At 40.9% G+C, this 24,984-nt stretch overlaps 1 protein-coding gene and 1 long non-coding RNA gene across 3 annotated transcripts in view; one reads left to right on the plus strand and one right to left on the minus strand.

The window, feature by feature from the left end:
* The window catches only part of 4930455D15Rik (RIKEN cDNA 4930455D15 gene), a 173,646-nt gene that overhangs the window by 131,832 nt on the left and 16,830 nt on the right, over positions 1 to 24,984 (minus strand). The gene's annotated exons all lie outside the window — the stretch shown is intronic.
* Tslp (thymic stromal lymphopoietin) lies at positions 19,910 to 24,326 on the plus strand. Of its 2 annotated transcripts, NM_021367.2 has the most exons (5): positions 19,910 to 19,930; positions 20,095 to 20,234; positions 20,977 to 21,012; positions 21,587 to 21,721; positions 23,526 to 24,326. In NM_021367.2, exons 1-5 carry the CDS (start codon positions 19,927 to 19,929, stop codon positions 23,631 to 23,633), a joined length of 423 nt encoding a protein of 140 aa, NP_067342.1. In that variant the 5' UTR covers positions 19,910 to 19,926; the 3' UTR covers positions 23,634 to 24,326. The 2 variants fall into 2 exon arrangements, 1 of the variants encoding a protein (NP_067342.1); NR_033206.1 differs by lacking the exons at positions 19,910 to 19,930; positions 20,095 to 20,234; positions 20,977 to 21,012 and having other exon boundaries at positions 21,387 to 21,721.

Consider the following 24,984-nt stretch of genomic DNA (forward strand, 5'->3'; position numbering starts at 1 on the left):
CTTCTTCTTCTTCTTCTTCTTTTCTTCTTCTTCTTCTTCTTCTTCTTCTTCTTCTTCTTCTTCTTCTTCCTCTTCTTCCTCTTCCTCTTCTTCTTCTTCTTCTTCTTCTTCTTCTTCTTCTTCTTCTTCTTCTTCTTCTTCTTCTTCTTCTTCTTCTTCTTCTTCTCCTTCTTCTCCTTCTCCTCCTTCTCCTTCTCCTTCTCCTTCTCCTTCTCTTCTCCTTCTCCTTCTCCTTCTCCTTCTCCTTCTCCTTCTCCTTCTCCTTCCTTCTCCTCCTCCTCCTCCTCCTCCTCCTCTGCTCTTCCTCCTCCCCTCCTCCTCCTCTGCTCCTCCTCTGATCTTCCTTCTCCTGCTCTTCTTCTTCTTCTTCTTTTTCTTCTTTGTGGGAAGAGTGGGTAAAATATACTCCATGGTAGAAATCCTTAATATATGAATGAATTTGGGCATTTGTAATTCTCAATCTTTGAAAATGTTTTAAAAGAAAAAATAAATATTTCTCAATATATAGTCTATGGAAGAAAAGGCAAAATTATACTTTGTATAAGTTAGAAACAGCTCTGAGAGACAACCCGGCAGTGTGTATTAAAATGGAGAGTGCACATGTTCTTTAACCAAACAAGTCCATTTCAAGAGCTTCATCTTAACGATGCACCGCCTCAAGTATAGGTAGCTCCACTCTTGCCTGTAGCCTGGCATGCATCACAATGTACAGTGGGGTATTTGCTTCTGCACAAACTCATGAGTTCTATGCCTGGGCTCTGAGACCAAGTCATTCATTTGTCTCTGGACACTCATGCATATAGACATGTTGAAGCAAAGAACTCAAAGAAAACTTGGTGTCTATTAGTGGAGCACTGACTAAGTACCAGTGATAATATATAAACATCAAACACCCTACTAAAAACCTGCTAAAATAATGAAGCAATTTTATACCCATGGATAATAATCTCAAAATTATAGTGTTTAGGGAAAAGATCCAAGTGTAAGGGATTGTATTCAGTATACTTTCATTGTGTAAATAATTTTGAAATAAATCTCTAGAAAAAAATGCACAAAAAAGATCTATCATTGGTTATGAATTTCTCTGCCTAAGAAAGGAGCTAAGAGTCTGGAGAGATGGTTTAGTGTGTAAGCACACTACCTGCTCTTACAGGGAACCTGGGTTCAGTTCCCAGCACCCACCTGGAGGATGAGAACCATCTGAAACTCTGGATTCCTGAGATCCAATGGCTTTTTCTGGCTTCCTCAGACACTAGACATGCATGTGGCACACAAACTTATATGCAGGAAAAGCACTCATACACATGAAATGAAAATAAATGAATATAAAAAAATAAAAGTGAATTCACAAAAAAATTATAAAAGAAGAAACCAAGAATTTAATGAGAAAATGTCTCTGAATACCATTTTATACTATTTGAACTTTTACTGGGTACTAATAATTTCCATTTGAAATCAAAGTAATTATTTTCTTAGTAAAGGAATATAAAGGTGATTAGAATGATGTCAGTTATATATGAATCAGTTTAATCTTTTCTATCTCATAAATTTCCCTTTCCTGATCTAGCTAGAAGCAGAGGTGATCAGTTTATTTCTTCTGAATTAGCAATTGCCAGATCTATGTGTGTGTGTGTGTGTGTGTGTGTGTGTGTGTGTGCTGTTATATCACATATTGTTATTGTACAGATCTACCCTATCATTTCAGCAGATTTCTTTTGACTCTGGTTTTTGTTTTTGTTAGCATTGGTTCTTGTTATGTCAACTGAATTAATAATTGGGTCCTTTCAGAACTCTCCATTCTAGCTCCTGGGATTTTCCTGGGACTGATTCATATTCTACCTAATTCAAAACACATCTTCCTGTGAGTACTTGATTAGCATGGGTAACAGCCTTTTCCTTCAGTTAGTAGGATGTGAATCAGAACCTTGTAAATTCCCCTGGATTAGAGTAAGATTTTTATTTACACACTTTTGAGTATGTTATTCTTTAAACTATGCAATAAAAGTTTTGCTAACATTTTCAGGAGTGAAGTTCAGTTTGATTAGGACAGAGCAAATGGATCAATGTAATAATGAGAAAGATTAAGAAGTCATAGGATTGTCCACTCAAACAAAACCTTATAATCTCATTTTCTCTCATTCAGCAAGGGTCTTAGCACAGAATTTTCCAAACATGTTACAAAACTCTTTTTATAAGCTTCATATATCTGAATGTATACAATTAACTCATTTGGAAGAACAGATATCCAACCTCTGCCCCCATCTTACCACAAAAGGGATGAGTTAACTGACTTTCCACACCAGGTGAACTCTTCCAGTGTCCTGTGATTTAGACTGAATTTTCAACAATCTGTTACTGCTTATGAGACAGCTGTTTTCTTTTTAACAGACAATCCATTAAAGTGCAGGCTCTGACTTCATAGTCCTGAGAGCAGAGATAGATGAGATTGTGTGCTTCTAACAAATACAAAACAAGGTAAGTGCACAAGGGGAGTATTAATTGGAAAGACTTTGGAGTGGTCTTAATGTCAGGAAGCCACTCCAAGCAGTAACATTCATTAGCATGCACAAGCATGCTTGGACACAGGAAATAGAGGGTCAGGAAAGACAGCCACACAAAGAAAGTTCTATAGAAGAGAAACAGAACAGCATTTTGGTTCAAAGTATGCAGTCTGGAGTCAGATAAACATTACTGCAAGCCATAGCACCATTGTCTGTGGTTTCTGTGGTCTTAGAAAGTGCTTAACCTATTCTTTTAATACTGAAAAATAAAATCATTAGATTCAACCTTATGATTGTTCTGACATGTCTGTAACCAAGAAATGGTTAGTTGTGGGCAAACTTACAGTTTGATCTTGTAGAGTGGTTATGAGTAATAAAATGTACTGTGTATATTTAATAATAATAGCAGAGTGCATGACACGGCAGAATAACAAGATACAGGCTTGTATGTGTCACTTTATTCTAAGTCATGTTTGTGTGCACATGTGGCATATATGTCTTAAAGAATGAGGCTGATAGGCTTTGTATATGGCTCAATAGCAGAGTGCGTGCTTGTTATGGTCAAGGCTTTAGGTTCAGTCTAAAAAAGACAAGGATGGGAAGCAATTCAAGAGTTACTCTTGTCTGTTACCACCTCCGTGGCTACTTGTTCTTCCCCTACCCTCTGTCAAACTACCCTTATGACTTTTGGAGAGCTGCTCACCAGCCCCCACGACTCCATTTCATGCCTATAATATAGAAACACAGTAGTTTGTACTGCATAAAATGATTGTAATATTGAGTCAGCTAATATTTCTAAGGTACTTACAGGGCCCAGAACATAGAAAATGTTAATAAAAAGATAGACAATTATGAAGATGAAAATACATAGATGGTAAAAAATAGGCTCATCTATGCATACTCTCTCTCGTCATCTAACTACCTTTCCCAAAATAACCTGTGGATAATTTGTTGATTTCAATAAACCACTTATTATTCACTGATGAAACAAGTCATTAATAATAAAATCAAGATAATAAATTATCTCTCTCTCTCTCTTGAAAGAGAGTTTCTCTGTGTAGCCCTAGCTATCCTGGAACTCACTCTGTAGATCAAGTTGGCCAAGAACATACAGAGATCTACCTGCTTCTTCCTCCCGAGTGCTGGGATTAGAGGCATGCAATGCCACTACCCAGCTAAGACAATACATTTTAATGTTGTTCCCTTTTTTCTGGCCCATTTTCACAGTGGTGAGAAAAAAAATATAGAACCAAAAACTAGAATGTCAAATATATCTATAAAATACTGTACCTATATATTTTATTTTATCATATGAGTTTTTTTTTTGCCTGAAAGCATGTCTGTATACTACATGTATGCTTGCTGCCTGCAGATACCAGAAGAAGACATTGATCCCCTAGAACTGGAATTACAAATGGCTATGAGCTATCATGCAAATGCTGGAAATCAAACTTTAGTCTTCTGGAAAAAACAGTATCTTAGTGACTTTTCTATTATTGTGCTAAGATACCATGGCCAAGGTAATTTAAAGATGAAGTAGTGTATTGGAATATTATAGTTTCAGAGGGTGACTCCAAGATCATCATGGCAGGAAACATGGCAGTAGCCAAATGGGCATAGCACTGGAGCAGTATCAAAGAACTTACATTGATCCACAAGCAAACAAGCAAGTGTGTGTGCGCACGCGTGAGAAAGAGAGAGTGAGAGAGGGAGAGGGAGAGGGAGAGGGAGAGGGAGAGGGAGAGGGAGAGGGAGAGGGAGAGGGAGAGGGAGAGGGAGAAGAACTGGAAGTGACTTAGTTTTTGAACCCAAAGCTTTCCCCTATTGATACACCTCCTCCAACAAGGTCACACCTCCTAATCCTTCCCAGGTAGTTCTGCTATTGGTGATCCAAGTATTCTAACCTATGAGCCTTTGGCGACCAGCCTCATCCAAACTAACAAGAAGTCAGTGCTTGTAATCAATGAGCTATCTTTCTAAACCCATATTTCTTTATTTTAGAATTAAGAAATTGATATAAAGGAAAAGGTTTCTTCAGTTGTACACATAGCTGTGGAATAAGAAAAGCCCAAGAAAGCCCCTGAAGCCTCTCATCTCTCCTGTCAAATCCTGACCTTCCCGGAAAAACTCCAACTAGGTGCTAATAAGTAATAAGAATTTACTGCCCTCAGTATTACCGTTCTCCTGTATATATATATATATATTTTATCATCCTCAGTGGGACCAACAATTTAAACCAGATGGAGTCTATGAGATCCACTTCCTGTACTTGTATTTTAGTTTTCCGTTGAATTTATGCTTGAGAATTTAAAAATATTTCTGAAGTCATATAACACCACTCTGGGACCTCTGGACCAATGTACACAGGTTTAGATATGGGTAGTTATCCAGACTAAGTACTATTTAAAATATCGCTCAGAGCTACTGTCTCTTATTAAACATTTTGTAATCAACAGTACAATTCAGAGAAAAGTAAAGAAAGCATTATTGACACAAAGCAACATTTAAAGCCAAGAAGGGAAATGATTCAGCTGCTGGCTCCTTTAAATATCTTTAATTGACTTTTAAATGGCAATGCCCATGATTCAAGTTCATTAGACCTGAAACAGGTAAGGTTAGGGCTAGTGGTTTTCTAAATGAAGCATACCCTACAAGATATCATGGACACATTTTCCAGTCTTTCTTGGTTTGGGGGCAGAAGGTTTATCCTCCTTGCCCTGTGTAGGTAAGATGTCACGGTTTCTTAAGGTAGGCACAGCTGAAGAATGAATGTAGTCACAATTCTATTAGATCAAAAAGAAATCAATTTTGGATGATAGCTAGCAATCTCCAACATACTAACAAACACAAAAATATCATAAAATAATACTTAAGTGAGTAATACTGAAGATTAATAACCATTAAAAAAATCTCTTAAAGTCAGTGTCTTCTAACATTTTTGTAAGCTTGTTTGTGTCAGATCTCAGGACAATGACCATGCAACCTACAGACTAATTTCTCTAATCCTACCATGCCACCACCATCAAAATCATTTTACTGAATAATTTAAAATAATGTCTCCGGCACTTCATTATATGTTAATGGTCTGTGTGGTTTTCTAAAAAACTGTAAACCCAAATTGTCAACCTGTCAGAATCCAGGATCACCTAGTAGACACTCTTCCAATTCTTTACCCTCTGGGCATGTCTGTGGGAGGTTAGCTTTATCAGGTGAACTGAGATGGGAAAACTCACACTAAAAGTGGGCAACACCCTTCCCTAGGCATGAGTCTGGGACTGTATAAAAAGGGGAAAGTCATCCATCAGTCTTTGGTCCCTAATTATGGATGTTATGGGACATGCTGCTCTAAGCTCCTATTGCCTTGACTTTCCTGCCATGATAAATTGTATTTTAAACTATAAAATGAAATAAACTTATTTGAGTTGCTTCTTATTGAGGTATTTTATCAGAACAATGGACAGAGAAATCAATGATGTAATTTAACAGGGCTGGAGAGATGGCTCAGTGGTTAAGAGCGCTGACTGCTCTTCCGAAGGTCATGAGTTCAAATCCCAGCAACCACATGATGGCTCACAACCATCCGTAATGAAGTCTGATGTCTGAGGACAACTACAGTGTACTTACATGTAATAAATAAATAAATAAATCTTAAAAAATAAAAAAAATACCTGGGCGGTGGTGGCGCACGCCTTTAATCCCAGCACTTGGGAGGCAGAGGCAGGTGGATTTCTGAGTTTGAAGCCAGCCTGGTCTACAAAGTGAGTTCCAGGACAGCCAGGGCTATACAGAGAAACCCTGTCTCGAAAAAAATAAAAAATAAAAATAAATAAATAAATAAAATAAATAAACAAATAAACAATGTAATTTAACACTGGAAACTTAAAGATACTCTATTAGTACTACTCAGAACAACACAGTCTTAGCTACTTTATGAAAGCTTTCTGATTTGAATGAAGCCAAAGCATATGAACTAGACCTATTTACCATGGCCAAGCTGTAAGAGTGACTAACACTCCAATAGCTACAACATTAATAATCTGCTGCTCATGCTGTGTGTTTGCCTGTTACAAGATAGGAATGAAAAAATCAAACGAAGGTCAGTATTCAAAAGCAAGAGCTGGCCTGGGAGACGCAACCTGGTTTGATATTGCATGAACTTTGTACAGTGCAAACTCAATGTTGAGAAATTTAATTTTAAAATTAATAAGTTGTATATAAACATGGCATGGGTTTGAGTAGATCACCAGTTTGGGTAATAACTTGCCATAACTCATCTCACTTTCATCCTTGTCTTTCTGGCAGGAGACAATGCTAGAATCCCAGGAAAGGAAACAAAAGGCAGAGTAAATAAAGGGTGACTAATCATATAACCATAGAGGGAGAGGGAAAAGATAGTTGAGACAAGAGAAGGAGAAGAAGGATAAAATCATGTCAGTGAGAGCACTGTCTATCCAGTGAGCTGGCATTGTGCTATACACCTGTAATCCCAGGGCTTGGGAGTCTGGAGTGTGAAGATGATGGAGGGTGATATTCATTCCCAGTCCCAACCAATCCTCATCAAATACAAGCTGCTTCCCGGGTCAGCTACAGAGCAGTGAATTCAGGTCTGCCTGTGGGTGAAAGTAACCATCAGCCAGTGTTTGAAACAAAGTAAATTAAACCAATGCATGAGAGAAGAAAAAAGACACAGGAAATAAGCCATGCCTCACTACTGAATGCTCAGATGAAAGTGGGTCTGAGAAAAGAGATTTAAAAAAATCGAGGCAGTACAAAAGAAAATGAGATCAAACTTGTCAGGTTCTTACCAACTTCTTGTTGTTGTTTGTTTGTTTTTGAAACAAGTCTCTCTCTATAGCCCTGACTTTCCTGGAACACACTGTGTAGACCAGGCTGGCCTTGAACTCACAGAGATTCTTGAGTGCCTCCATACCCAGCTTTATCAAGTATTCTTAATGTCGTGTGTGTGTGTGTGTGTGTGTGTGTGTGTGTGAGAGAGAGAGAGAGAGAGAGAGAGAGAGAGAGAGAGAGAGAGAGAGAGAGAGAGAGAGGGAGAGAGAGAGAGAGAGAGAGAGAGAGAGAGAGAGAGAGAGAGAGAGATGTGGGTGAATGCAGGTAAAAGATAACTTTCAAGTTCTTTTCTCCTTCCATTGTATGTTGTCAGAACAAAATTCAGACCATTAAGACAGCACGGCCAACACTTCTATCCACTGAACCATCTTATGGACCTGAAGTTTGCAATGTTTTCAACCACAGATTTGGTCAGGAAAATATCATAAATACAAAGAAAATTATTTTCAAAGAGTATTATGGCTAAACAGAAACTTAAAGAAAACTGTATCCTGATACTTCTAAAGATAGTATTGCTATTTCTTCCAGTCAGGCTGTCTAGAGATATACAAAGATACCCTTAAAAGAAGAGAAAAAAAATGCTGGTAAATTTTAGAAGTTTTAGAAATGTGGGTTGGTAAAATCTGGAGTAAGCAACATAAAAAATCATCACAAATTCATGATAATATTTGTAAGTCACCTGACTAAAAGGGCTCATTTCCCTAGTTTGTAATGACCTTCAAGTTAATAAGAAAACTATCAACAATCTTTTAGACTACACACTAGCAAAGTACTTAAGCAGACATTCAGAGAACAGGAAATACAAACAGCACTTATGCATATGTAAACTCAAGGCATGTACTATAAACTCTAAAGCAACCACCTAAAAACAAGCAATTTGTAATAAAAGAAAAGGTGATGTAAGCAATCCTGAAATAGCTCACTAATTTTGTCTACTAATTTAGCAAAAAAAAAAAAAAACCTGTAATTTTGACAATATCTTTTATTGATAGGGAATTGTATAAGACTGTTTTACTAGTATGCCTATGGGTGGAGGATAGATAGATACATAAATAAATACATAGATACATAGATAGATAGATGATAGTCTAAGTTACAAATGAATATATCATTAACTTAGACATCTTATAGATAATTTATATCTGAAAAACATGCTAGACAATAGTTCAGAAGATTGTTTGCCGAGCATCATTTCAAATAGCAAATATTAAAGAAGTTGTCAAGTCAGGAAACTGTAATACAATTGACTGTACTTTTCTATTCTTCTGTTGTGTCTTTATTGGACAGGGTCTTACTAAGTTGCTGAGACTGGATTCTCCATTATACCTCAGATTCCGATCTCAAATGCTGGAATTACAGTGTATGCCTCTCTAAGGTGGGTACACTCAGGAGTGCACAGGCCTCAGAAGAAGCAACAGAGCAGCTGGGACAGGGTCCTATGGGCCTACATCTGCACCCAGGAGGTGGGGCTGTTCTGCAGCCCTCTGCACTGGTCTTGTCAGGAGAGAGCTGGTCTCCCAGGAGTGCTGACACAGGCTTACAGACTCACAGGAGGAACAAGCTCCAGCCAGAGAGCAAGAACATTTAACACCAGAGATTATCAGATGGCAAAATGCAAACACAAGAATCTTACCAACAGAAACCAAGACTACTTGGCATCATCAGAACCCAGTACTCCCACCACAGCAAGTCCTGGATACCCCCAACACACCAGAAAAGCAAGATTCATATTTAAAATAATATCTCATGATGCTGGTAGAGGATTTTAAGAAGGACATAAATAACTCCCTTAAAGAAATACAGGAGAACACAAACAGAACTAAACAGGTAGATGCCTGTAAAGAGGAAACACAAAAAATCCCTTAAAGAATTACAGGAGAACACAACCAAACAGGTGAAGGAATTGAACAAAACCATCCAGGATCTAAAAATGGAACTAGAAACAACAAAGAAATCACAATGGGAGACAACTCTGGAGATAGAAAACCTAGGAAAGAGATCAGGAGCCATAGATGCAAGCATCACCAACAGAATACAAGAGATGGAAGACAGAATCTCAGGTGCAGAAGATACCATAGAAAACATTGACACAATCAAAGAAAATGCAAAATGCAAAATGAGCCTAACTACAGTATATGCTTTCTATTCTCCATCCTTCTCAAGATACCATGTATATGTGTGTAGATACACATATGGCCTAATTTTGTCTGACCCATTTACATGCTATTTTCATGCATGTGATGTTAGGTTATTGTTTGTTTTGCTATATCCAAATAGCTGATAAATAATTTGAGGGAGAAATATGTATTTACTTTAGTTCACAATTTCCTGGCCAAGGAAACAGAACTGGGGGTCTCTGTTCATTTGGTGGGAACTTGGGGCATGCTCTGAAAGCAAGAAATGGACTTGAAACAGTGGCTGAGTATAAACCTCAAGTCCTATTCCCAGAACCACTTCCTCCAGGCAGGCCTGCCTCCCCAAGTTTCCTCAACATGCTAACGCACCACCACAGAAGAGCTAGAGAAACATCTCAGAGATTGAGAATACATACTCAGTCCAATGCTTGCCTGTAAGTATCTGCATCTGTCTCAGTCAGCTGCTGATAGAGCCTCTCAGGACAGCTATACTAGGTTCCTGTCTGCAAGCACAACATAGCATCAGTAATAGTGTCAAGGTTTGGTTCCTGCCCATGGGATAGATCCCATGTTGGGCCAGTCATTAGTGGGCCATTCCTTCAGTCTATGCTCCATTTTTGTCCCTGCATTTCTTTTAGACAGGAACAATTCTGGCTCACAAAATTTGAAGGTAGGTTGATGTCCCCATCCCTCCAATGGAGGCCATGTATAACTCCTGGAGGTGGTCTCTTCAGGTTCCATCTCCCCACTGTTGGATATTTCAGCTAAGGTCACCCTCATTGAGAACCTCTCATATCCTAGGTCTCTGTAACTTTGTAGAGGTTCTCCCCCCAACACCTACACCCACCCCCAGATACTTACAGCCAACCACTGGACTGAAGTTGGGGACCCCTATGGAAGAGTTGGAAGGGCTGAAGGAGCTGAAGGGGATGGCAACCCCATAGGTGTTCCTAGAGACTAAGCCATCAACCAAAGATCATTTACCAGCTGGTCTGACCCCCCCCCCACACACACACACCCTCTACATACCTAGCAGAGGACTGCTTTGCCTGGCCTCAGTGGGAGAGGATGCACCTAATCCTATAGAGACTTGATGCACCAGGGAAAGGGGATGCCAGAGGGGGTGGGCGCCCTCTCAGAGGCGAAGGAGGGGGGGATGGAGTGAAAAACTCTGGGAGGGGCACTGGGAGGGGGCAACATTTGGGATATAAATAAATAAAATAATTAATTTTTAAAAAGTATGTACTCTACCTCAGGATGGTGGTGGTAATCTTTAATCCTATTATGTGCGACACAGAGACAAAGGCAGGCAGATCCCTATGAGTTCAAATCCAATCCTGTCTACATGGTGAATTGCAGGCCAGCCAAGGGTACATGTGAGAGAATTTTGTCAAAAAAAAAAAGTATATATTGTTCTTGCATAGAACCTAAGTTCAGGCTCCAGCAGCACCTACATGGGTAACTCTAGCTATAAGGGAATCTCTCTCTCTCTCTCTCTCTCTCTCTCTCTCTCTCTCTCTCTCTCTCTCTCTCTCTGACACCACTGGGTACCAGCGCTCATTGCACATTTGCACGGACAGAGACACAAGTATACATAATTAAAATAAATCTTAAAAAGTAAAACAGCACGCTGAGCCGTAGTAGCACACACCTTTAATCCCAGTACTCAGGAGGAAAAAGCAAGTGGACCTCTGTGAGTTCAAGGTCAGCCTGATCTACAGAGTGAGTTCCAGGACAGCCAGAGCTACACAAACAAACCCTTTCTCAAAAAAACAAATCAAAACCTAAACCTGTGAAGAAACAAACAAGCAAACAAAAACACCTTGCAACACAGAGAGGGGATCCAGTGTTTAAGTAAAAGAAACTATTGTGGACATTTCACACTTAGGCCATATCAGAGGGTAACATTGTTATATACTATCTAGGTTCCACTTTAAAAAACATTATATCTTTGGCATTGTTCCATTTTATTTCTTAAAGGATTACATCTGAATGAAAAGTCAAATTTTAGTCCAGCATTGAGCTTGATGCTTATTATCTCCACACATGTAAATTTTTAGATACCCAAAATGTTATAAAGTATATATGCAAAGATGGCAAAATGAGACTCACTGTTTTGTACACTTTCAAAAATTAATAAAAATATGTAACTGGGGCTGGAGAGATAGCTCAGAAGTTAAGAGCACTGACTGCTCTTCTGGAGGTTCTGAGCTCAATTCCCAACAACCACATGGTGGCTCACAACCATCTGTAATGGGATCTGACTGTGACAGTGTACTCACATATATTAAATAAATAAATAAATAAATAAATATTTAAAACATTAAGTAATTGTTCATAAAATACAGCTTAAAATTCTCTTATGCTTCTTTGTAAAGATATTATGTATACATATTAATGTTTATATGTGCCAGAAAATTTTATACATCAAATTCAGAGAAATAACTAACTTTCTCAGAAGCTCTGCCTGGGATCTCAGAAAATGTAATCTACTTTCAGGACAGATGGACGGACACACACAAACACACAGAGGATTATTATGGATTATTATTCTACTTGAGAGAATTTTTTCTGGTTCATTTGTAATATTTTCTTTGTTTCCATTAATTAATTTCTTTATTCACTTTACTTTCAATTGTAGCTCTCCTCTCTGCTTTTAGAAAAAAAAAATGCCACTTATTTTGATAATATACTTCTCTACTATCCCACCCTCCTCTCCTCTTAGTCTTACCCTCACAAACCCCTCCCTCCCCCACACTCTCCCTTTCTCCTCAGAGAAGGGGAAGCCCTCCCCATGGCATATGGAGTGACACCAGGACTAAGTGCATCCTTTCCCATTGAAACACAAGGCAACCCAGCTAGGGAAAGGGGACCCAAAGCCAGGCAACAGAGTCAGAGATGGCTCCATTCCAATTGTTAAGGGACCCATGTGAAGACCAAGCTGCTTATTTGCCACACATGTGTAGGGGGGTCTAGGTCCAGATACTGCATGCTCTTTAGTTGGTGGGTTCAGTCTCTGTGAGCCTCCATGGGCCCAAGTTAGTTGACTCTGTAGGTCTTCTTGTGGTGTCCTTGACCCCTCTGGCTCCCTCAATTCTATCTTCCACTCTCCCATAAGACTCTCCAAACTCTGCCTAATATTTGGCCGTGGGTCTCCACATCTGTTTGCATCAGCTGCTGGGTGAAACCTCTTTGAAGACAGTTATGCTAGGCTTCTGTCTGTAAGCATAGTGTCAGAGGCCGGCTCTCTCCCATGGGATGGTTCCCAAGACATTGATTGGCCATTCCTTCAGCATCTGTTCCTTCTTTATCTCTGTACATCTTGTAGGAAGGACAAATTTGGAGTCAAAGGTTTTGTGGGTGGGTTGGTGTCCCCCTCCCTTCGCTGGAAGTCCTGCCTGGTTACAGGAGGGTGCTACTTTAGTCTCCATATCCTCAGCTGCTAGGAGTCTCAGCCAGGGTCACTCTCATAGACTTCGGGGAACCTTTCCTGTCCAAGGTCTCCAGGCTGACCAAAAGATGCCTACACTACCATCACCAATTTCCATTGAGAGAAGAAATTCTTGAAGTGATTGCTTAAGAGCACAGACTACTCCTGGGAATATTAGAATTCAGTGCAGGGAAGAATCCTGAAGAGAGTCAGACACACTGCAAGAGAAAGAAGGCACCAGCAGCCATGTGATTCTCCTAACAGTCACTGCTCTTAAAACCTTTGAGCATAAAAATCAGATGAAACTATTAGGAGATTACACAACAGAGTTTAGTAGATTGATGATTTTCTTGAAAATCCTGATATGTGTTGCCACATATGAGGAAAGGTCACTTAAAAATGGAAAGTTGGAGCCGGGCGGTGGTGGCGCATGCCTTTAATCCCAGCACTTGGGAGGTAGGTGGATTTCTGAGTTTGAGGCCAGCCTGTTCTACAAAGTGAGTTTCAGGACAGCCAGGGCTACACAGAGAAACCCTGTCTCAAAACAAACAAACAAACAAAAACAAAACAAAAAAAAACAAAAAAATGGAAAGTTGGCAGAATTTCTCATAACGCATCTTTCATGGGAGTCAAGATCTACATATTAGACTAAGATTAGTGGCCACTGTCTCCTTTGCAAGGTTTCAGAACTGTAGTAATACAAATAGTGTAACAATAAATTATTAGAATTTAACTTCATATAATGACACACTTGTCACTCTGGTAGTTAACTGAGTAAATCAGGAGCCCATGGGAAACAAAGAGCATACTCTACATTTGTAACTGTAATATGTGTTGATAAATTGACCATCTACAAAGGGTATAAGGAAAGAAATCGATAATGACCACTTAATTTATCATTGAAATGGTTTCATTTTTGAAAATAAAGAGAAGATTCATTTATAAATTACTTCAGGCCAATGTGTCTGGAACAGCCAAACTGACAGTTGAGATAGTAGTGTGCACCAAGAGAAAAAATATGGAGTGACAATCAACCCTAAATCAAAAGAGACAAAAGGATAGACTGTTTACAGACTCTGTCAGTCCCAAGATGAATAACCTGTGCTTCAGTGGATGAAAGTATCCCATCTGTGGCTGTCCAAAAGAAGGAGGGAGAGAAGACAGCTCCGCAGTTTGCTCTCATTCTTCTCTTTCATCTCCTCCTAATATGTCTCTTTGGGCGCATTCAATCAGAAGTGAGAGGTCAAGAGAGCCTATTGGTCATGTGCCCAGGGTACAAATCAGGATGGCAAAGGTCAGAGAGAATTTACACAGAGGAAAAATGCAAGCTCTACATCATAACTATATCTGCAAAGTATCTACATTCATCTATAACTCTTCTGGAGCATTTTAAGTCGGCTTCGCTCCTACGGTCTCCTGAAACCTTCTTTTCTCTGCTAATGTCCTCTTCTACACCGTACAAGCAATCATGAAGAGAGACAAGGCCTCGATTCCCCTGCTAGCTGAAAGTGAAACCATACAGAGTTTCACAAGTATCACAAGTTTACAAGCATTAAGTTTTCATGAATGTGTTGTGTGTCTCCCTGCTCTGAGTCAAAACATCCTCCAACATGTCTCAGCTGGGCAGATTATGAGCTTTATCAGCAGTCTTGATGTGGAAATCAAAGGAAAGGATTTTGTTACATTGGCCACAGAAAGTTTCTCATTTCACCTTCTAGTCTTCCATATCCTAAAGAGTCTAGAGGGACTTTGTGAATTCAATGGCTCAGGCCAATAAAGCAATCTGAACATCATGTATACTACAAATAAGTGAGCAAAGTGGACAGTCGTCACAGTCATCACAAACCACACAGCCTATAGCGTATTACCTGGTCACTATGCCAAATTGGGACTAATCAAAAAGAATATAAACAATGAAACAAGGGGTTGAAGCAATGGTTCAGCAATTAAGAGCACACAGGCACTGCTCTTGCAGAGGACTTGGGTTCAGTTCCCAACACACACATGACAGCTTACAAAAATCACATCAGTTCCAGGGGAGCCAACATCCTCTTCTGATGTCTGTGGCACAAAGAACATGGATGCTACACATACATGCATGCAGGCAAATCATCTACACACATAAAATAAAAATAAATACACTTTTTAAAAAAGAATGCTCACTTAAGAAAGCGGTGTCCTTTCACTTGTGCATGAATGAACACCAGGAGGCAAAGTGATTATGATTATGTAACTAGCAACTGAAGATCATACACACACACACACACACACACACACACACACTTTACCTTACTTCCAGAACACAAAGAGAACCATTCTTCCAGGAAAGGTCTACTGTTAAACATAAAACTCTACCAAACTAAGGTTGTTGTCTGTCGTCAACATTTCTTACTACAAAGAAGGGACTCTCCACCCATTTCTTCAATAAAAATCTGTCTGCTATCACTCCCATTTTGAAGTTTGTGATTTCTATAATTTAATGTGGCTTAACAATAAAGCAGAGTTTCCATAGAAATTTGGCTGTCTCAAACTTAAACTGAGTTTTGTTTGAAGAACGGACTGACTGCTTTAAGTACACTGGACAAGCTAAGTATGGTGATTTGTCCCAGGAAGCTACCCAATTGAGGATAACCTGGGGAAGAACCACTTGAAAAAGAAAAGAAAAAAAGAGGTTTGAAAAGAGGGAAGAGTGCCGGGCAGTGGTGGCGCACACCTTTAATCCCAGCACCTGGGAGGCAGAGGCAGGCGGATTTCTGAGTTCAAGGCCAGCCTAGTCTACAGAGTGAGTTCCAGGACAGCCAGGGCTACACAGAGAAACCCTGTCTTGAAAAAAAAAAAAACCAACCCCCCCCCCCAAAAAAAAGCAAGAAAAGAGAGAAGAGAAAGATGAGAGAAAAGAAAAATGAAGTTCAGGACCAATTAAAGAAGCAAGGTAAAGAAGTAAATTTAGGAAGAGGGAGAAAATCAGACATGTAGTTCATTCCGGTCATCCCAGTACTTTCAAGGATGTGACAGGAGAATCCCCACAACCAGGAGGCCAGCCTGGGATAAAGAGTGAGACACTATGTCAAATATATCTTTCTAGAAGGAGAAAGAGGAGGGAGAAGTAAACAAAGCACAAAGAATGAGAACTATCATTAATATAAGAAATAAAAATTAAGAAAGCAAGTGAATGTTTTTCTAGTGAAAGTGGGAAAAAGGATGGTTACAGCATGGGTCATCTTCTGGTCTCCCTGGGTAAGAAAATTACCAAACTCCCTGAGTAGTCACACAGCTCCAATGACATCACTTCTATTTCCTACCAAAGAGAAGGTGTCCCAGTCTTAATCCAACCTAGGATTTCCCAAACTGCACATGTAGATACTGTTCATTCCTTCAGCATTAAGTATTTGGATTAAGATAAAACCAGGAAGCTCTTCAGCCCACAGGAATTTCCAAAAATATACCTTGGCCCAGTGGTTGCTCCAGGTAAGCCTAAGTAGATTCCAAGAAGGTGGCAGCAGTGAGCTACCAAAAGAAATCTCCGTAGCAAGCTTGTTTCAGTGGGAGACATCCCTGCCGTGGCTTTCCGGATATCAGTAGATCTGAGGAAACTCAGTTTCCCCTTCTCGTGTGAATAAGCTGCAGACCTTGCTGTCGTCTGCACTGCCTTTCAGTGGTTTGAAACCTGAATTACTCCGTTGTCTCAGTTGTCTTTTTCCCCAGTTCTAATAATGATTTCTCTATGTCCTCCCTGTACCTGCTCACACTTCCTTGTCCCTTGATTCCGTTCTTATCTTCAGTAGGTTTTGTTTGCCTGATTGCTTCCTTGTTTTGTATTTTTTTTGGGGGGGGGCACTTCGACGTTATTATATTCACATAAATGCTTCAGAGCAGAGTTAATGATTACTGGACAAATCAGTTATTACAGAACATGCCGGGGGGGGGATTGAAGAGGGGGGGGGGGGAGAGAAGGAGGGATGGATGGAGAGAGAGAGAGAGAGAGAGAGAGAGAGAGAAATATGATGTAATTAAACATCATTAATGAAAACCCCACTGTACAAATAGGACGAGCACTGCGCAACTCAAATCAACACCTAAGAAAGTGAGAGTGTGGAAGGAGTCAAAGGAAAATATGAATAGCTACACAGGCTGATCCCTTGAGGGTATGTGACATCTCTCCTGCAGTTCCCCAACCCTGGAATATGCATGACACTCCACTGCAGCTCTCTTAGAGACTCTCCCTTCTCCTCCCTTCACATTTAGAATCCCACCCTGGATTTAGTGTAACCAGTGACTTAAGAAGGTACCGCATATGGGAGACAAAGATACAAAAATCCTGAAAGGGTTCTGGATTATTGGGCTCAGGACTCAATTCATCCGTGTTATCACAATTAAAAGTAGTCTTTCCTTAAAAAAAGCCTTGGTTTCTGCATCTCTGTGATCAAAATCCCATAACAAGGTTTGGAAGAGGCAAGTTTGGGAAAATTTCAGAGTGTATTAACTTAGAATACTGTTGGAGGGAAGCCTGGGTAAATAAAGGAGATAAGGTTAGAAAGAAGACTTGAAGTCAACATGGGAGTGATGAGTGAGAATCTTAAAGTAACTGAGTCTACCAAAAGTCAATATAATTGAAATGACTTAAGATGTCACATCATTACCAGTAAGGTAGCTGGATGCTATGGTGTAGGTGATGTGCTTAGCAAAGAGATGCCTTCTAAAAATCCCTGAAGGGGGCCCCATGCCTGCCTCAGATTTACCTACACATACATAAACTATAGACACACTTTAAAGGAGAAACCAAAAATGGCAGGTAGGCTGGGTGCACCCCAATGGGTGCCAAGCCAAAACTTATGGGGGTCAGGGGACAGGTTGTCTGTTGCTGTCTGACATTCTTGCCCCCATCAGCAATTATTCCTGGGCACTGCAACACATGAATCTACCCAAAAGATTCGGGCGGAGAGGCAATATACATGAAGTGACTTTAAAGACCACGTGTTTACCAATAAAGAAGTGGGTTCCCTACAGGGGAAGGCAAGTGAATGAAGATGGCAAAATCAGCTGCCATTTCCTTTCTTTTGTCTCTTGGAACTATCCCAATTCAGTGACCACATCTGGATCTCTACATTGCTTCTGCCTATGCAATATCTAGCTGCTGATCAGAATCATATCTGATGTCACGCCAGATGAATCAGGCTTTGGCATCTTCCCTTATCACTGTAAGAAGTAGAGATGGGAAGACGCCATGATCCAGACATGGTATCATAACCTAAATTTAAATCTTGCAGGACTCCAGAAAAGTCCGTCTCTAAAGTCATCAGCAAAGCAGAAACTTTCTGAGCCTCCTGCCACCGCTACAATCTTTTATTCCTCATCCTAATGCCAGAGAACTGGGTCCAGCTGTGCTGCTCCAGCTGTTGAAGGCCTTCTGGGAAAACTTCACCTCTGACTCCAGTCTGTGCTTTCCCCCGAATAGAATCATTTACCAATCCCTGTGCTCGCTCCTTCCCTGGCTCAGCGTGGTCTGTGACATTTTCAGGGACTCACGTGGAGCACCCAACATCATCGTTCTGAGCAGTGACTCCTAGGAACTTCCCGAAGACGAGACTGATGCAGGCTCTGACACGCAAAAGTGGGGAGAGTGAACTGGGTCTCAGGAGGGCCTGGGGCAGCTGGCTGAGCTCCAGGAGAGTAGGGGTTGGGTTCGTGTCAACAGCTGGGCCTTTCTTTCCTGCTCCCAGTACTGTACTGGCGCTGCTCCAATCAGAAGGCTGCGAGACATCCTCTCAGGCTATCCCTGACTCACTTGGCTACTTTTATCTTGTACTTCCTTTCAAACCCCAACCAGGGGAGCGCAAATCTTAACCCAACCCACCATCCAGCTTCTTTCTCCATCCCTGACAATCGTGCTGCTGGGACGCATGCCTGGGGCCATCCAACGATTTACTGGCTGAGAGTCTGAGCTGACACAGCTCAACAGGTCAGAAGCTGTTCCTCCCCTAGGAGGAGAGCATGGTGGACAGGTCTCTCTCTAGTGGCTTAGACCTGCAACAGCACCATAGCACCATACACCTTAGGAGCCCCCACTACTCCTGGTAAGGCATCTTTACTCCACTGAGACCTAAATAATGAGTTTCGAGGGCGGCTGGATGCTTGACTTCATCATTTTAAAAATCTTAGTCACTCTGTAGACCAGGCTGGCCTTGAACTCAGAAATCCATCTGCCTCTGAGTCCCAAGAGCTGGGATTAAAGGCGTGCGCCACCACCGCCCAGCTACCAGTTTTCTTTAATCAAGCTTAGGCACTCACCCTGATTCTGAGTTTTTGAAGATGAGACTAACTGGTCCTTTTCTCATATATTTCAATTTCTCATTGTTCCTGTTTCCAGTATTCTGACAACAACTGCCCGGTTCCAGTGAAATGCCTTCAACAAAAGTTACGTTATCCCAAGGCTGCATTCATTCTCCAAAATCTGTCATACAGGAACACTGCGTTTCTCGGTAGCCACGAAGAGGAACACTGCCAGTTCAAACTGGACAAAGGAGATAGATGGTCAGGGTGTGCATGGTGGAACAGCATCAGTAGCAAACCCCTAAAGTGACTGCGGGTGTTAGAAGGTGTTTTTCCAAGCAGAAAAAAAATCAGTCATAGAAACTGCCCAGTAGGAAAAAGATGTCAAAATGATGACATGGTATCATCTCTAAAAGCATATCGAAGCATGTAGCAAGTGTTTAGGGCAGAGCTAAAAAATAAATAAATAAATAAAAATAAAATAAAATAAAAGGAAAGGAAAAAGGTGAGGGAAATTCCTGATGATTTTGCTAAAGTTAAAATTCCATAGATTTGGCTGGCTTTATTTCTTTTTTTTTTTTTTTTTTTTTTTTACATCATCAATTTAGAATTCTATAAAGAAAGAATGACATCAAGGAAAATCATTGGCCTAGGGGAAGAGAGCCCGTAGGCGTTTAGGTGTTATAAATATGGAGGCAGAGAACACTGGAGGATCAGGAAGACTCCACGTTCAGGCGACAGCATGGGTGACTATGGGCTGTGCAGGGACTGGGAAGGGGTGGTGAGGGCTGATACCCGAGCACAGTCTTTGCAGGTCTGGAGGCTCTCCCCGCTTAGAGGGGCAGTTCCACGGGAAACAGAGTTGGAACTGTGTTTCAGTGAAAATTTTTCTTACTGTGTGTCTTTCCAGTTCTTCTCAGGAGCCTCTTCATCCTGCAAGTACTAGTACGGATGGGGCTAACTTACAACTTTTCTAACTGCAACTTCACGTCAATTACGAAAATATATTGTAACATAATTTTTCATGACCTGACTGGAGATTTGAAAGGGGTAAGTGAAGATACTTTTTTTGACATATGTATGTATGTATGTATGTATGTATGTATGTATAAAGTAGGGGCAAATATCACACAAACTCCAATTTGACTCTGTAAGAAAGGGAAATAATTTGGGGAAAAAAACTATCCCAAAACTTTCTTAGAAGTGGGATTTTAAATGTGTGTATCCACACACATTTGGCATGTAAAATGTGTGTATCCACAAGGCTTTTACAAAGCAAGAAGAGGCTGACAACAGATATGGATATTGGTTTACTGCTTGGTACAGAATGGGAATCCTTGTGAGATAAGAACTCAGGAGAGGGACAGCTAAGACATGAAGCCGTGTTTCATAGCTTTTCTAGTGTTTTAGATATTTCAGGATATTGTTATGAGACATGAAAGTCTTTAATTGTTTAAAAATATACAGTGGTAACTCTTTCTTTGAAAATGTACATTCTTAGGTACAGTGTGAGAGAGAGGCAGGTATGAATGACTATAAAGCAGATAAAGACATTCAAAGAATAATCGTTCTTTGCTGCAAGTGGGCTTTAAGTGCCAGGTGCAGGAATCCCTGATTGGGTGGGGCTAGGCTTTCCTCTGAGAACCTAGAAAAAGCAGAAAACTGGATATTTCACCACCTTGTCCATCATATAGGGTCACGTCACTCAGCGGAAACTAAACCCTGGAAGCAAAGGGCTGGGGAATGATGTTCCCTCCGACTCAGATCTTTATCCTAGCTTGCTTTCTTCCAGGCTAAGTTCGAGCAAATCGAGGACTGTGAGAGCAAGGTGAGTAAAGTGGTCAGCAGCTCTAGTTTTCCGCGGGGTGGCCCGCATCCGGAAAGGGATCTGGGGAAGAGCTCCCAGGCGGCAGCTGAGCTCCAAAAGATGCTGGCTGTTGAGCTGATAGGAAACATCTGGGCTGCTCAGTCTAGGACTCCACTTCTCTGGTTTAGGAGAAAGTCTGTTTGCGGAGCAATTTGCAATAGGCATCCCCTTCTGTCCCGGGAAGAAAGACCCGTGGGAAACCCAGAGGAACGAAGTTGAAACACCACGACCCTGGGTCCCAGGGCATCTGCTGTCAGCACGGTCTCTTCACAGCCACCTCAAAGGATGGGCGGAGCTAGCATGGGTGGAAGCCCTTCCAGTAGGCGCTCTCGGCTACTCTTGCCAGGCACCTCCCTCCTGTGGGTTGATTCCGTTTTCCTCTTCTCAACTGACTCTGGATTCTGATACCAGACACCTTCCTGGTGTCTTTCCCTCCTATCCCCATCCCCTTCCCTGTCCCTTTCATTCAATTTTTAATATCTGGCGGGTTTTTTTTTTTTTTTCTCTCTCTCTGAACTGTGCCGCTTGTGAGCAGCCAGCTTGTCTCCTGAAAATCGAGTACTATACTCTCAATCCTATCCCTGGCTGCCCTTCACTCCCCGACAAAACATTTGCCCGGAGAACAAGAGAAGCCCTCAATGACCACTGCCCAGGCTACCCTGAAACTGAGGTAAGCCCAAAGTATCAAATGCCTGCCTTTGCAATGAATGACTGGGGAGAAAGAAGCCCTGGATAAAAGTGGGGCTTTAAGTGTGGTGTTGTTTTTGTTTTGTTTTTCTGATCTTAACGTTTCAGGAGCAAATGAGCCAGGTTGTGGTTGTCAGTCGAGCTAACCTTGACAAAGACTTCCAAACACTACCTACGGAGTTCTACTTTTTTGTTGTTCTTTGGTCTGAGTTTTGATTGTAAATCTGAGTCGGTGTTTTCAGGTGTGATCAGTGAGCCTCCTATGTTAGCAGATTGTTCTCCTGGCTCCTGAAACATGACAGTTTAAAAGACCCAGTTCCAAGACCCACAAACCAGACCTCCAAAATTCCTGGGTTTGGTGCCCCTTACAGGTTCGCTGTTCGTTGGCTGTGTAAACATTGCTTTTTAATAGTGTGCTTTTCCTTAACTTTCACATTCATCGCCCCCATTCCACTTCATTGCTTGTGTGGATGGAATTGCAGTCTCTTTTCATAAGGTATTTGTGTACGCAGTTAGACATGAATACGTGAAGAATTAAAAGTACTCACTCCAGAGTGCCTGACTTTAAACCCTAGTCCTATAATTTCTAGTTTCGGAGAAGATAAAGTTCTTAGCCTATGGTGCTTTGGTAAAAATAAGAACGACAGTGCAGCATCCTATGCAAGGCTATTGTGGGAATCAAATGAGTGAAAGCGCTTGGAGCCGTGCCTAGCACACAATACTTCCTCAACATTTATTTCACTTGGCAAGCGAAGTAGAATATTTGTCTTCATATGACATGCTTAAGAAAACAGACATATGTTTGTGTGTGCATGCATGTAAGTATATGTAGATACATGTGTAAACGTCTTAACTTAGTGAACTTTGTCTATTATTTCTGTGTAAATGTAGATAAGACTATCATGTTTTGGGGCTTCTAGAGTTCAGTCAGCCTGGAAGTGAAAGTCACCCAGGCTGAGCTTACAGGAGAAAAGCAGTAGTAGGCAGCCATATGAGAAGCTGGCAGGACTTTGCCTTCTTTTCATAGAAACCCTAACAGATGTGCAGATAGACACAATATCAAAACAGCCAGGGCTCAGGAGACAAACATGATTAAATTTGTACACTTCGTGTGAAAAGGGGAGAACCTGGAGGAATTTATCTTAGCTCCTTCCCAGACCAAAGATGAAGGAGGAGACTGGAAGATTATTGTTTAACTTGGGAAATTCTATCCCTGGGAGGTTCAGTCTCTCACAACTCTAGGACAGTCCATTTGAAGAGCTGTACCACAATCCTCTTCAGAGTAGTAGGGTGGATATGTGAGCCAGAAAACGTCAGTTTCAAAGAACAGACTGGGTTTGTTGAATGATATATACTGAGGCCCAGAAGACAGCTTGTGCCTCTGGGTACTTATCTTGTCAAGGAGATTAGGAAACTGTAAGTTTATTCTCTCATTTAATTATGCAATAGACATCCAACGTTTCTGATGTAGAAAACGCTGCACTCAGTGTTGTGGGGAATACCCTTGATGCAATAGCAGTGAGAGCCAAGTAAATGACACCTACTTAGAAGTCCTTGCAGAGTTTCAGAAGGAACTATCTGACTCCATAAAGCAGAGGCTTTATGGAGGAGGTGCTGAGAGACAGGGCATTCCTCTGGAGAAGCACATGCAATCATACCGTGACCAAGTATTTGGGGAATTTTGGGGGGAAGGGATATGAATAGAAACATAGTGCCACTCAGCCAGCCGTTAAAGATAGAAAAAAAAAAAAAAAAACTAATGTTGACTATTTCCCCTTATTCCACAGAGAAATGACGGTACTCAGGAAATGGCACAAGAAGTCCAAAACATCTGCCTGAATCAAACCTCACAAATTCTAAGATTGTGGTATTCCTTCATGCAATCTCCAGAATAAAATTAGCTTTCAGCTTCTGCTATGAAAATCTCTATCTTGGTTTTAGTGGACAGAATACTAAGGGTGTGACACTTAGAGGACCACTGGTGTTTATTCTTTAATTACAGAAGGGATTCTTAACTTATTTTTTGGCATATCGCTTTTTTCAGTATAGGTGCTTTAAATGGGAAATGAGCAATAGACCGTTAATGGAAATATCTGTACTGTTAATGACCAGCTTCTGAGAAGTCTTTCTCACCTCCCCTGCACACACCTTACTCTAGGGCAAACCTAACTGTAGTAGGAAGAGAATTGAAAGTAGAAAAAAAAAATTAAAACCAATGACAGCATCTAAACCCTGTTTAAAAGGCAAGGATTTTTCTACCTGTAATGATTCTTCTAACATTCCTATGCTAAGATTTTACCAAAGAAGAAAATGACAGTTCGGGCAGTCACTGCCATGATGAGGTGGTCTGAAAGAAGATTGTGGAATCTGGGAGAAACTGCTGAGATCATATTGCAAATCCAGCTGTCAAAGGGTTCAGACCCAGGACAGTACAATTCGTGAGCAGATCTCAAGAGCCTTGCACATCTACGAGATATATATTTAAAGTTGTAGATAATGAATTTCTAATTTATTTTGTGAGCACTTTTGGAAATATACATGCTACTTTGTAATGAATACATTTCTGAATAAAGTAATTCTCAAGTTTGTTTCATTCATTTATTTATTTAGTTAGTTAGTTAGTTTGGTTTTTTGAGACAGGGTTTCTCTGTGTAGCCCTGGCTATCCTGGAGCTCACTCTGTAGACCAGGCTGGCCTCGAACTCAGAAATCTGCCTTCCTCTGCCTCCCGAGTGCTGGGATTAAAGGCGTGCGCCACCACACCTGGCTTTCAAGTTCGTTTCTTATGAATGGCGTTTTAAATTTGGTTGAGCAATTTTCATGCGTACTTTTCTAAGGGACATCACGGTTGTCTACATCTTTATCGCCACTCAAGCCGACATCCCATGGGCCACACTTCCTTTGATCTGGTATCAACCCTCCCTGCAGGAGAAAAGGTCTTCATAAGTAGTTGCCTCTTGGACAAATGACTGGAGTGCATTTTTTTCAAATATTTGCACCAGTCACTCCCTCCCACTGTGAATCTTTCTTCACCTCAGAATAGATAACACAGGTGAAAATGAACAGTGGGTGTTAAATTCATTCCTGCACACCTCTGGTAAAACACCCTACCTCTTGCCCTCAGAATCTTCTGAGCATTGCTAGCAAAGGCAACCTTGGCTGCAGAGCTCAGGCCAAGTAAGAGTAGATGTAAACAGCTAACCTGCTCCTCCACCCTACACACACTCTAAGAAGAGATGTTCACTTG

Source organism: Mus musculus, chromosome 18 (genome assembly GCF_000001635.26).
Source record: "Mus musculus strain C57BL/6J chromosome 18, GRCm38.p6 C57BL/6J".
NCBI classification, from domain to species: Eukaryota; Metazoa; Chordata; class Mammalia; order Rodentia; family Muridae; genus Mus; species Mus musculus.

Coding starts and splice junctions, on each gene's coding strand:
- Tslp (NM_021367.2), top strand. Junction 21,013..21,586: donor TCGAGGACTGTGAGAGCAAG/GTGAGTAAAGTG, acceptor GCTTGTGAGCAG/CCAGCTTGTCTCCTGAAAAT. Junction 21,722..23,525: donor CAGGCTACCCTGAAACTGAG/GTAAGCCCAAAG, acceptor CTTATTCCACAG/AGAAATGACGGTACTCAGGA.